This window comes from Dendrobium catenatum, unplaced genomic scaffold (genome assembly GCF_001605985.2).
Source record: "Dendrobium catenatum unplaced genomic scaffold, ASM160598v2 fragScaff_scaffold_72, whole genome shotgun sequence".
Classification (NCBI taxonomy): Eukaryota; Viridiplantae; Streptophyta; class Magnoliopsida; order Asparagales; family Orchidaceae; genus Dendrobium; species Dendrobium catenatum.
The window spans coordinates 3,598,444-3,612,492 of NW_021318534.1; the positions used below are offsets into that span (position 1 = coordinate 3,598,444).

The 14,049-nt window shown below is 37.2% G+C and overlaps 1 protein-coding gene across 1 annotated transcript in view; it reads right to left on the reverse strand.

Annotated features, from left to right (window-relative positions):
* Positions 1–13,065, reverse strand: part of LOC110100336 (SCY1-like protein 2) — a 98,707-nt gene extending 85,642 nt beyond the window's left edge. Inside the window, exon 1 of the mRNA XM_028695685.1 lies at positions 12,419–13,065. Within this exon, the coding sequence (XP_028551518.1) occupies positions 12,419–12,910 (492 nt within the window). The 5' untranslated portion in view covers positions 12,911–13,065. The remainder of the gene's footprint in view (positions 1–12,418) is intronic.
* Positions 13,066–14,049: the final 984 nt, after the last annotated feature.

The following is a 14,049-nucleotide window of genomic DNA, read 5'->3' on the forward strand; positions in this document are numbered from 1 at the left end:
CATTTGGCTCTTTGTGAGCTAGAGTTTATTTGAATTTGTCCACCCCGACAGACTGTTGTGGAGGGTGGATGGGCTTTGCTTTAAGCGATTGATGGATTGATTTCATTTTTAAATATATGGAATTTGGGCTTTTTGTGGAGTTTTGAATTTTGTAGAAATTTTAGGACATTTTGAATAGTTTGAAATGGATTTTGAATATTTGAGTGGAGCTTGGATGACATTAAAAAATATTTGTAAACCCTCCGGTTGAGATAAGCAATCAACACGGCCATCATCGGGGTGTTTGGGGGTCATTTCTCTTTATGGATTGAACCTTGTCAACTCTATAGGGCTGTCGACAGATGATTGGGTTTCGTAGGATTTATGCCCTTGATAGTGAATTCTGTGGATTGTAGGCATTGAAGGTATAACATGAATGTATTAAGATAAATATGACGGTCTCCACAACCGTATATTTGTTTGTTGGTTCAAACCCTGTCGACTTCTATTGACCCGTATAGAAGGATCGGTTTCGAACTTGAATTCACTTGTCAACCCGCGCAGCATCCCTAGACGTCACGTGTGTATCAATAGCACGCTCGTCGGGGCCCATGCGGGTGTTTGGGGGCATTTTATAATTGAACCATGTCCACTCCTTTTATCTGCATAGGAGAATCAGGTTCAAATTTAATAACCCGCGCAGCATCCCTAGACGTCACATGTGTATCAATAATACGCTCGCAGGGGCCCATACGGGTTCTTTGATTGCTTTTACCCCCTTTTAGTGTACCTATGTGTATACAAACTACTGTGTACGTGCGGGGTACTTTGAATGTATTTGTAGACGCCTTCTGTCCGCTTGCATAGAAATTGCGGATTCGGTGGCGTGGCGCAGCAGCATCTGAATAGAGTTGTTCGCTGCTTCGTACAGGTAGACTGTCGTGCACTACTCGCATTTGTAGTGCACTAACGAGTCTCCTGTTTTGGGTCGTAGGAGCTTGTACTTGTCGTATTCTCTATGCATTTCATCATGGTCTTTGATCTTTTCAGTGCATCCGCTACTATTATATGCAGGTAGGTAGATGTCTTTCTCCATAGACTGAAATTGACTTCAGGATACTGCATTTACTGAAGTCTTTCTACATCTACCCATAAGTGGCATGTTATGCATATATCCGTATTCGTAGAAAGATTGTATGTAGTGCAGATCTTTATTTTTACTTGCAAGTAATATGTAACATGCATTGTGTTCTCTTTATTGTCCTCTGCATGATACTTGCATTCATCCTATGCTGTAATTTGTATATTTGCTCACGGCTTCATCATTTGCAAAGGAGTTAGTGTACCCATCTGTGCACTGATGTTGACTTCCATGTGGATATTGTTCATTGTATATTCTCTCTACGCACTTTGGCTGACAGATAGTTGTGTTCATTTGCAAACTATATGATGTTGAGTATAAGGCATAATCATATTCATAGCATGCCTTTCATGTTCAACACACATTAATCTTCAATACTTATAGGGGTTGGTAGCCTTTATTTGATAATTGATCGAATCCACTTGTAAGGATGTTGTAGCGTGCTATTGATTGTTCATCATGTTACTTGCCATCAAACCACACTTGCGGATTCTCTTTCAACTTCATCAAGTGATATGTATAAGCAAGCCATATTGATGTCTTGCTCATCATAGATTTTTTTTTTTTTACTTGAAGCATGAATGATCATAATTATCATTCAATATTTGCGTCTTCATCATACTCATGCAATCATAATTTTAATTGCATGATCTAGTTCACACTCAAGTTAAAGTTAGAGTCCATGGTCAAGTTGCAAGTCTTCTATGTCATATGAAAATGACTTAGAGTATACATGATAGAGTTGCTTAATGACATTTGATTTCTTAATGAAATGATGATTCCTTAATGTTCATTGAAAACTTTTGTATTGTTAAGTGTAACATGTCATAGCTTTTTCCACTTGGTCTTTATTTGTATGATTAAAATTCTCATCTTGTTAAAACGCAATATTAATTTTCATTGTCTTTCATTCATTCAATGTCAAGTTCAAATGGTTCAAATCTTGTTCAAGTCCCCTGTTGTCCAACTCAAGTATGAGTTAATTCAAGTTCATGTCCACTATAGTCCCAAATCAAGTCCTCTTGTCCTTTGTAAAAATGTTCAAATCTTTATTCATCTCAATTGATTTGCAACTTTAGTTATTGTTTAAATTGAATTAGGATCCTTTTATTTAATCAAATTCAAGTCCAAGTTCAAGTTCAAATTGTCCATATTTGGTCCAAGTCTTGTCCACGGTTCATTGAAAATTTCGGTAGCCTCCCGGCATCTCCCCCGTTTAGGGGAAAACTACGGGAAACTGGGTCATCCCACCACGCTACTCGAGCGTGTATGGTAGGTGTCGGGAGGACACCGGACCGTACATTTTTTCATCCCACCACGCTACTCGAGCGTGTATGAGGTCTTCAATAGTATCCGTAGGCGAGCACAGGTAGATCTCCCCACCACGCTACAAGAGCGTGTATAGGGCTTTCCCATTTTGTCGTATGCGTCGCACCGGGCTCCCTCCTACCGTGCTACGAGAGCGCGTATAGGTGGTTCGCCGGTCCGCAGCAAACACCAAAATGGGAATATGAGTTTTAGGTGATTACCCGTCTCGTCGTAGGTATCGCACCGGGCTCCCTCCTACCGTACTACGAGAGCGCGTATAGGTGGTTCTCCGGTCCGCCACGAACAACGAGAATGGGAAATTTGAGTTTTGGAGATTATACCTTCGAGGTCGGCGGCGATGAGATAGCAAATGTAAAAATTGCAAAAATATTCCCTTTTTTCTCTTTTGCACTTTTTATTATTCTTTGTTCTCTTTTTTTTTAACTCCACTCCCTTTCTTTTCTTTTTTCTTTTTTTTTTTGAAACTTATCTTTTTTTTATCTCCTCTTCTTTCCCTTCTTTTTTTTTTTGCATCATTTTCATCATCATCATTTTTTTGTACTACAAATTAACATTTGGAAAACAAGTTTATCATTTGGAGGAGGCTAAGTAATCTAGATTACTGGTTCTCAATCTAAACCAACTGCATCCATATCAAAGGGAAATCACCATCCTTATGTTCTCCATGGAACTGTTCAGCAGCCACAATAGTTTCACTCATCATCTCTTTTCCAGTCTCCTCAGATGGCACAATCCGAGAGACAGATTTCAAGCCACCAATCTTTTTATCCTACCAATTCTTCTCAAAAGCGCCCTCTTCACCTCCAATCTAGGTCTTCCATTGTCATCAGATTTCTCTTGATGCCAACTCTTTACACTCATCTCCTTACTTGTCACGCTATTCTCACTTTCAGCTTTGCAAAGAGGAGCATCAGTAATCTCAACTCTCCAATCTCCTTCATAATCAATAGATGGTGTATCTCATTCCAACTTTCAGCAAATGAACTTTCAGATAGTGATTTTTCCAACACAAAGAGACTTGCATAGTTTCGATCATGACAAAATAAATCAAATATTTTGATTACCAAATCTATGAGGACGTTCAGTGACTGCTCAAATTTAACCCATTTCTCTAACATACCCGATTCCTTTGATGATGAGTTATCATCATTTGTTGGCTCATCAACAATGTTAGGCATCGTCTTAGCATGCAAATAGTCTTCCACTCCCACTTGTTCTTCTCTCTCTTGCAAGGTTTCTGCCCTTCTCTGTCATGATTTCAAGATTGCCGTAGAGATTCAAGTGCATCTTCCTGAGACCTTTGTTCCGAACATGTGTACAAGAAAGCATCAACTCTCCTTCAATTTTCCTCCTTGATTGAATTGAAGAGAAGCAAGAATATCCACGTTTCTCCCCTTCTTCCTCTAGCAGAACTTTTGTGTAAGGAAGAGATACCTATCAAAGGGGGCGGCTGCTTGTGCAAATAAGATGGATTAAATCTCCAAGCAGCCAGCCCTCTTGAAAATGGATTATATCTCCAAGCAGGCTCTCCTCTTCAACCCGCCACCTTATCCCTCTCTCTTACAAGCTGCCAGCTCTAGCTGCTGTATGTGAGAAATAAAGGGTGATATCATGAGAATCAAAGAGGGATGTGGTCGTGAGTTGGAGATTGAATAGGATGACGGAGAGGATTTGCGAATAGGAGAGCCCGAGCTGAGGGGAGTTGGGAAAGAAAAATGAGGAGGAAAACGAGCTGAGAAGCATTGTATGCGTGAAAAATAGAACCCCAGAAAATATCTTGTAAGCTTCGTTTTAACGACAGGTTCTTTCCTTATAGCCAAATGAAGGCCAGCTGCCCGGGATTGACAGAAGCGACAAGGATTTCGACTGGACAAGATTAGGTATTAATGAGCTTTGACATTTTTTCTCTGTTTAGTATTTAGCTTGTGACTTCTACTAAATTTTTTTTAAAAAGGGATAACTATATCGGTGCTATGTCACTATGAATTAATTCCGAATAGCAACAGCGTCCTAATCAGTCCAAAACTATCTTGATTTGCATGCATTTCTTCTCGTTTTGCGCGTTGGCTATCTCATTTTACGTGTCGATTTTGTCGAACATCAAAATTAGACAAATTGATAGTGCATTTAGGATATTGCTGACATTCCGGTCGCAACGACGCAGTCTGTTTTGAGATCGGACGCCATTTGGGTGATGCCGAGTGTAATTTTTACATGGGGCCGCCTCGATTTGTGTGCACAATCTCAATTAAACAAATTGGTAATGCATTTAGGGTATTGTCGGTGTTCCGGTTGCAACGACGCCGTCCGTTTCTCGATCGAACGTCGTTTGAGCAACGACGAGGATAATTTTTACTCTGTACCGCCTCGATTTGCGTGCACAACCTCAATTAAACAAATTGATAGTGCATTAAGGATATTTTTGGTGTCCTGAACATAATGACGCAGTTTGTTTCACGATCGGAGGTCATTTGAGCAATGAAGAGGCTAATTTTTACCTAGGGCGCCTCGATTTGCGTGCACAACCTCAACTAAACAAATTGCAGTGTATTTAGGATATTGACGATGTTCCGGACACAACGAAGAAGTCTGTTTGTCAATCCGGCATTGTTTGATCAGCCTCGCGCTTTAATTTTAGGTGTCGATCATCCCTTTTGGCCTGATCTCGTACGATTCGATTGCAAGGAGCCTCGACCTAGCCGAATTCGACGTCCAGATCGCAACGGCGTCATTCATTTGGCAATCAGAGATCGTTTGATCCTTCAAGTGACACGTGGCGCCAAGGTGCGTATCGCTTTACTTACCAGTTTGATCCTTTCACATGTGGTTTGAGGTATAGGGGTCAACAGTGTCGTGTCTTGGTTGATTTGGAAGCATTTGGACAGTCCTGCAGTGGTGGACCATCAGTTTGCTAGTCTTATGCACTTCTCTTATTTAATCTACTATTCGATGCATGTGAGGAACCCGCTCTGACGGTTGTCTGAGGATAGCTTTTGTTTTTAATTTTCTTTTTTTCCTTAAAAAATCTCCTAGTATTTCTTGTCGTGTTTGTCAAGTTTTAGTTGTTCATCTTTATTTTAATAAAGTTTGTTTTAAGTTCTATCCATTGCGTTTGTTTCTTTATTGTGTTTACATCAAGATGCAAGTTCTTAATAAAAAATGTAGTAGAGCCCTGAAGAATCTTTTTTTCTGGAGTAAAGCTAAATTAAAAGACTTTTTTACTTCAAAAGAGAAGATTAAGGAGGAAATTTTACAACTTCAATTGGAGGAAGCTAATGTTGGTTGGTTAAGTGAAGAAAAAATGTGGCTTTTGAGAGCTAAGGTTGCTGAATTGAATGTACATCTTGCTCAGCTAAGCACTTGGTGAAGGCAAAGCGCAAAGATAAAGTGGGTAGAAGATGGGGATTCCAACTCCAAATTTTTTCATGCTTTTGCTAATGCAAGAAGACATGGGATATGGATTAATCAAGTTAAAGATGTAAATGGCAATATGGTTGAAGATCAAGATGGAATTGAGAGGGTTTTTCTAAAGTATTTTCAAAATAAGTGGAGAGATAGGAGGTGTTGCTTAGATAAGTTGTCGGCTCCTTGGAAGGTGTTGGATGATGATGATAGAAGAAAATTGGAGGTTGACTTCTCTAATTTGGAAATTATGGAGGTTGTGAAGAACTTGAGTGGGAATAAATCCCCAAATTGTGATGGGATCACTTATTCTTTTATTAAAGCCTATTGGAGGATAATTGAAGATGATGTTTGCAAAGCAATTAATCTATTCTTCTCCTCTGGTAAATTTTGCAAAGAATGGAAGGATACACTTATTGTGTTGATTCCAAAGATCCAAGACCCTTTGTTTCCTTCTAATTATCGTCCGATCAGTCTTTGCAAATCTATTTATAAGATTTTGACTAAAGTTTTATTGAATAGATTCCTTTGGATGATCCCTAAAATTATTTCAGAAGAGCAGGTGGTTTTCATCAGGGTTAGATCAATCTCAAATCACATTCTTTTAGCCCAAGAAGTAGTTAATAAAATCAGGTTTTCTAAATCAAAGAAGGGTCTTATGGCTATCAAGATTGATATGGAGCAGGCATATGATAGTATGTGCTGGGTTATTTTAAGGCAGGTGTTAAATTAATTAGATTTTCCTATCATATTTGCTAATTTGGTGATGGAATATGTGGTGGAACCAAGGTTTTCGGTTATGATGAATGGATGCAATTCTAAATGGATTGAGGGAAGGAATGGATTTTGACAAGGATGCCCTCTTTCTCCCTTATTATTTATTTTATTTTCTCAACTACTTTCTAATGCATTTATCCATAAAGGCAAGAAACTTGGGATTAAAATATCTACAAATGCTCAAAAATTTCTCATTTATGTATGCAGATGATATTATGCTATTCTCAGATGCCAAAACTACTAGTATCAAAAAAATGAAAAAGATTCTTCTTGACTATTGCAAATGTTTGGGTCAAAAGATAAATTATCAGAAATCTTCTATGTTGCTTGGCAAATCAATCAATATGAGGAGAGGTAGACAGATCTTCAAACTATTGGGCTTTAAAGTGGTGGAAGAGATGGAGTATATGGGCATTAAATTAGCTTTGAGAAGGTTGGTGAAATCTGATTTTTACCAATTGTTGGGAAAATCTTTAAAAAGATTAAATGCTTGGGGCATTGGATTTATTTCTCTTGTAGGGAGGTTTATCTTGACTAAATCAGTTTTCCTTTCTCTTCCATTATTTCTTTCTACACATTCCTTGGTTCCTTTGGGTCTTTTGAAGGATTTTGATAAGATGTGCAGGAATTATATATGGGTCAAAAATGATGGGATTCATGGGCTTCCCTTTTTGCCATGGGAAGTCTTATGCAAATCAAAGTTGGGAGGACGTGGACTGTATTCGGCGGCATCAAAACTGGGTCATTTAAGAGCAAAGTTTGCTTGGAACCCTTGGAACAAATCAGATAATCTTCTCAACAGGAATTTTTTAGCAAGATATGGAGCTAATTAGTGGGAGGGTCAGGAGAAAAGGAGCAGCTCGGTTTCAAGGAAGATTGTAATGGATGGTTGGAAAGCTCTTAGAAACATTGTTAGATGGCAAATTTCTTCTGGTTCTTCAATTAATGTTCTTAAGGATGTATGGATTCATGATAAAATCATTGTTAAGTGGCCTACTTTTGTTGCGGATTTAGAAGATGATGATATTACACTTCATGCATTTATTGAGAATGGATCCTGGAACATACAATGGCTGAGTCAATTTTTTGGAGAAAGTCTTATTGAAATAATTATTCAAATTTAAATCTTTCCTGAATTGATTATGGATCGGTAGGAACTTCAATTCAAAATGACAGAGAAGACTATATATGCTCTAATTTCAAAGAAACAGGTTGTGAATGAGGCAAAGGTGAATTACTAGCCCTGGGCGAAGAAGCTGAAACTAAGTCCTCGGGTAGAGACTTTCTTAGGGAGGTTAATCAACAAGGCTATTCCTACTACTGATTTTCTTATGCATAGAAGGTTGTTGAATTGTAATCTATGTCCAAGAGATTGCAATGCAATTGAAGATGATGATCATATAGCTGTTACTTGTCTTAAATTAGTTCAAGTTATTAATTGCATGAAATCTTGGGAATTCTATGTTCCGGTTTTTTGCTCTTTTCAAGAGTGTATAAGAGACTTGGAAAGGTTTTCTGTTTCTAATCCTTTCATAGCTGAATTATATTCTAATTTGTTATTCTTTTCATGGATTGGTAGAAATAAAGTAAAGCATGGTGGTGTTGAAGATAGTGCTACTTTTATTGCTTCAAAAGTAATTAATTTGATGGTCACTTCTCATCATAATAAGATCTTCTCGAAATACTGAGGTGTTAATCAATCTTCCCGACTATTTTCCACAACTTGGGACCCTCCTCCCGAGTGGATCAAGATTAATATTGATGCTACATTAACGAAATCAAATAAAGCAAGAGTTGGCCGAGTGGTAAGAGATAATAAAGGAATGTTCTTGTTAGCCTTTGGTTTTAATTTTGTACATTGGGATATTGCACAGTTGTAGTTGTTGGCATTCAAATCCTTGAAGAGAGTTTTGCAAAGATGGATGCAAGAGGTAGATGGCATTATTATTGAAGGTCATAATTGGAACATTATCAAGTTTCTTCAAGATTCCTATGTCAATTCTGAATTGTGGTTGGAGGACTGAGTGGTGGAGGATTTGTTTCTAATTAAAGGTGTCAATAATGTTTTATTTCATTATACTAGTCGTAATGGGAATAAGTTAGCAGATTATTGTGCTAACTTGGCAGTTTCTTTTGATTTTATTTGGGATGTAATTAGTGATAATAATATTCCTCCTTTTGTTTCTTTGTTAAAGGAGGAATGTAATAGGTTGTCTTTACTTTAAGTAGTTTGTATCTAGGTGTTTTTTTGTTAATGCAAGTTGCATTTTCTTCCAAAAAAAAAAAGTACTACTAGCCTAGATGCTGGAACAATTAGAAGGATTGTCCTCAACATAAGCAATAATTATGTAAATCACATATTCAAGGTAAATGCATCTTGTTCACGAATCTTGGAAAATTCATAGCCTGCCAATCATAAAAACCTCTTTGATAAAACACAAATACTAGACAGGCACTCATGAAGTCTATCATCCACGATTCATGCATCTCAACTTTCTCAGTTCAACATCCTCATCCACCCCTTTCACTTCTTACTTGTTCAACAAAGAGAATAGCTTAAATATGCACATTACAATCTTCATCAAAAAATATATCATTCTTTGTATCCATATACCTATAACTAATATGGAGTGTTACAACTGTTCAATTAAAAGTAAAAAATAAAGAACAACATCTAAATTAGATGCTACTTGGTTGCAAGTATTCTAAACTCGTGCATTTTGAAAATGCAATGTATTCTAACTAGTTTGAGCAGTTTTGTTGCTTGTAAAGCAAACGCAGGAGCATAACTTTTTTATTCAGTTGGATGCAAAGTTTAGAATATGAGGCCTTCGGGCAAGGGCAAAGAGCAAAGGAATTATTAAGGGCGAGGTTGAAGAAGATCAAGATAAAATGGTAGTATGTTAGTGAGAGTGACAAATGTAAAACTTGTGTTCTTCAAGCCCACGAGAGGCGAAGAGAGCTTGCAAGTGAAGGCTCAATTCAATGTGTACTACTATTGCAATGAGTAGAGCAAATGGCGCAAATATGAGTTGATTGTTCAGCAAGGATATAGGAGCAAAACTTGCAAATTTTTCATGAAGGAACAAATTTAAAGCATTTAGAAATTGCTCGATTTTAGTAAATTTAGATTGATAGGAAAATTAACTTTTGAGGCATTTAAATACATTGGTAATTCATTTTCTATTTATTTTTCTTTAAATCAACTCCCAAAAAAATAAAAGCTCATGCATTTATTTTAGTTTAAACTCCTAAAACTTGAAACAAAACAACCCTTTCTTTCAACATACCACAAAAATCTACTGTTTTTATGAATATATCACTCATAACCATTATGAACCCTTTGCCTTAAAAGGTTTGGGTGTTTAGGGTATGAATCAATACAAGATAAACTTCTTCTTCCCTCCTACAATCAAAAAATGCTACAAGTTGCCTATAGGCAACATCAAACAAATGAGGCCACCATTTAACCATGAAGATTGATTCGAAGTCTTAATGGACTAGCCCTGATGAGCATAAGCTTTTAATGGTGAAATGTGTGTGTTTATTTGAGCTTACTCAAATCAAAGTTGGATGAAGCAATTATACAATAAAAATCCATTCAAAAAGATTTTAGAGCTTGGCATCCTCACTCAAAGCATGAATTGAACACATTTCAATCGATTTAATACAACTCACAAATCAAGTGAATTTTTATATAAAAAAGGAAATTTATGATTTTTATTTAGAGACATGCATTGTTTTGTAGCCAAGCCTAAATACGCATTATTGGATACAGCACCAAAGCCTATCACTAATTTGAGCAACCCATGAAAAATTTTGAAGGGTTTAATTAAATGGGTTTGGATAGCGCATTTGACATGATTAGCACTACCACTGACCCTCATGCAGTTGGTTTTTGGCCATTACCCCATGTTACATGTCTTTTCAACTACTATTGTCACCTGCCTCACTCCATAAGTAACCCCTCTAGCCACACACTATTCTTTGCAAAGATGAGGGAGGAGAGAATAGAAAGAAGAGTAGCTAACAATTTTAGAAAATTTTGATGGTTTTAATAGAATAAACATTAATTCATATTACAAAAGTTTGAATAATTGGGTTGTAGGTCCCAAAAGTTTAAATTGTATTATGATGCCAAAATACATATTATGCACCATTTATAAGTTGTGCTACAACTAAATTTGTAATTTAAAATGTAGACTTCCAAATTTCTTCTTAAATTACTAGAGAAAAAAATAACAAATTGAAGCTTCAATATTACATGGGAAATCATGTCCATCTCGAAAAATAATTGACAATCAAACATGCTTCTAGACGCATATCAAATTTCCCCTTGTGAATTTTATAAGGCATCATCAGTGTACCTGCAACTAAACGACCAAAATCAACAAACCTGCCATGCAAACCCTTAATTCCCCTATTGTAAAGACTCCCATATCAAAGATATGGCATGCACTGACAATTTGGCTATATAAGCCTCCAAATAATAAACTAATACGGCCTTCCACTCTTTACCATTCTCAATAAGCACTAACTAAAACAACCATCTACAAGCTAAGAACTTTACATCATAATCATTCCAATAAAAGGAATCAGCAATATTGTACATGCACAAAAAAATAAGTGACAATTAAGACTGCTTCTGTGCGCAAATCAAATACCCCTTGCAAATTTAGAAGGCATCACCAGCATACATTCAATAAAACAAACCAAACTCAACAAGCCTTCTGTGCAAACATTTAAATTCCCAATTGTAAAGTCTCCCATATCAAAAATAGGCATGCCACCTCCAAATCATAAACTATGATGTTCCTATGCTCTATACATATTATCGATTGCTCTAGGAAAACTTCCTAACTTCGACCAAAGCTCCCATCTACAAGCTAAAAATTTTACATCGTACTCATTCCAGTAAAAGGAATGTAAGGTACTACAATTAACCATGCCCAAAGAACAACTAATAATTAGTCATGCTTCCATACCGAAATCAAATTTCCCCTTGCAAATTTTAGAAGGCACATCAGCATACGTTTGACTAAGGAAACCAAAATTAACAAGTAATTTAGTCACCCTTAAATCCACAATTGTAAAGTCTCCTATATCAAAAATAGGCATGCCCTAACAAGTTGACTCTATAGACCTCTAAATCAAAAATTAATATGTTCCTGTCCTCTTTGCATATTATCAATCGCTCCTAGAAAACTTCGTAGCTGGGATCAAAATTCCCACCTACAATATAAGAAAAGCTAAGAACTCCACATCGTAATCATTCTAGTAAAAAGATCAATAGTAATGCAATTAACCATGCCCAAAAAACAACCTACAATTAATAATGCTTCTGTACCCAAATCAAAATTTTTCCTTTATAAAATTAAAACAGCATTACCAGCATACCTTCAACTAAAGAAACCAAAATCAACAAGAATTCTGTGCAGACCGTTATGTCCCCTTTAATAAAGTCTCCCTTATCAAAAATAGGCATGCACTGATAAGTTGGCTCTCTAGATCTCCAACTCATAAACTAATATGTTCCTACTCTCTTTGCATATTATCAATCGCTCCTAAAAAACGTCATAGCTCGGACCAAGACTCTCATCTACAAGCTAATCATTCCAGCTAAAGGAAATAGCAGTATTGCAAACAACTGACAGCCTCCCACTCACCACAACTGCTGAATTTAGGTGCAACTCAGGATGGAGTCATACAGCTCAAAAAAAAAATGCATAGAAATTACAGAAGAGATAGAGAAAAAGAGGGCGAGACCGATGGTGCTCGTGGTTTGCGTACCATGCCCTTGAGCTCCGCGGGAACCTTGGGAATGTTGTCCAGCTGGCCGATAGTATTGGCAACAGATGCGAAAAGCGGCTCAGTGACCATGGCCATGGCATTCTTGCTCTCGTCAAGAGCCTGGACGACGTGGACGACTCCCGGGTGGCGGATACGCAACAGGCGCGAGGCGTCAGCGCGAATAACGTCGAGGAAGCCGTCCTCTGTAGCCCTAGTAAGGCCAGCACGGGTGCGGGCCTCGGAGAGCGCACGCTTGTCTAGGAGCCAGACGCATACGACAGGGTATTGCGTGGAGGGTGCAGAGGGGCGAGGCCGCGCGGCGTAGAGCTTCCAGGCGAGACCTGGACCTCCGGATCCGATCTGGTGGAGGAGCTCGTAGTCCTGGAGAGGACGAGGTCCCGTCACCTCTTGCACTGTGGTCTGAACTGTCTTCTCGATCACGGCGGCAGTCTTTGCCAGCGCCTGCGTCAGGCTCTTCATGTTCAGGGACATGGTGGGCAGGCTGCCGCCGGCGATCGTTGGCAATTAAGTCTAAATTTGAATCGGGTTTGGGTTCCCTGGGATCAACATCTTAAGGCAAAAAATACAGGTAAGAGGAAAGGCCAGCTACACCGCCCGACCCTTCTGACCTCTCCGACGATTCCTCTCTTCTGTGCTCCATCAGATCGCGAACAAATCGCGGTAAAATGCTCCGCGGGATTAAAATATGACCAGGACGACTAGTGTTAAAATAAACATTTAAAAAAATAAGCTCATTCTCCTTAAATTTTAATTTTGACTATTAATCAAAAATTTTGAATTTTAAATTTATATATCTATTATGTACATGAATTAATTTTAATTGGAATAAATATTTCAAAATAAATGATTGTAAAAGAATAATTTCAATAAGTCACTTCTCTATATATAAAATACAATTATAAAATTCTTTTAACTGTCATTAAGAAAATATGATCTTTGAAAAATATTATGAACCTCATTTTCATAAATGAAAGTTTATTCTATTCAAAATTTTGAATCACAAAATTATGATATGGCTTAGTTCGGTGGTCCTCAACATTTCTTAAGCAAAATTTTTATTTATAAAATTGGTTCAGACCTAAAAAAGAAGAATTTTTCTTTATTTCTTTATAGAATAAGATGCATAAGTTTCCTCTTACTTGTTGAAACCCTAAGGAAATATAAAATTTTATGAGCTACATTGACTCTCTATTTGCCGCTACTAAGTTCATTATTGAAAAAAAAAACAACTTATCATACTTTCGTCAGGATTTTTAACATGCCAAAAATAACTCTCCTCTCTCAGAGGAAATTACCATTTCTATTTTTAGTAAAAATCAAATCCTGACAGTTCAATTTGATTGCAAACCAATTCCTTGCTTCAGTTACGAATAATTAAATCTAGTAAGCCTAGAGTAGGGAGAGGAAATTTTGGTTAATCTCAAAGGAATCTAAATCTTCCGAGCTAGGGGGAAAACTTTATTTATAGTCAGGAAGTTAAAGTTGGGTGATTTTAAAATAGGTCGTGATCTTAATTATTTTAGTAGTCCATAGTTGAAGATTTAATGTATCTCGAACAAGGGAGGAACTTAGTTAGAGGTGCTCTCCTCTAGTATTTAAAGATGTGATAT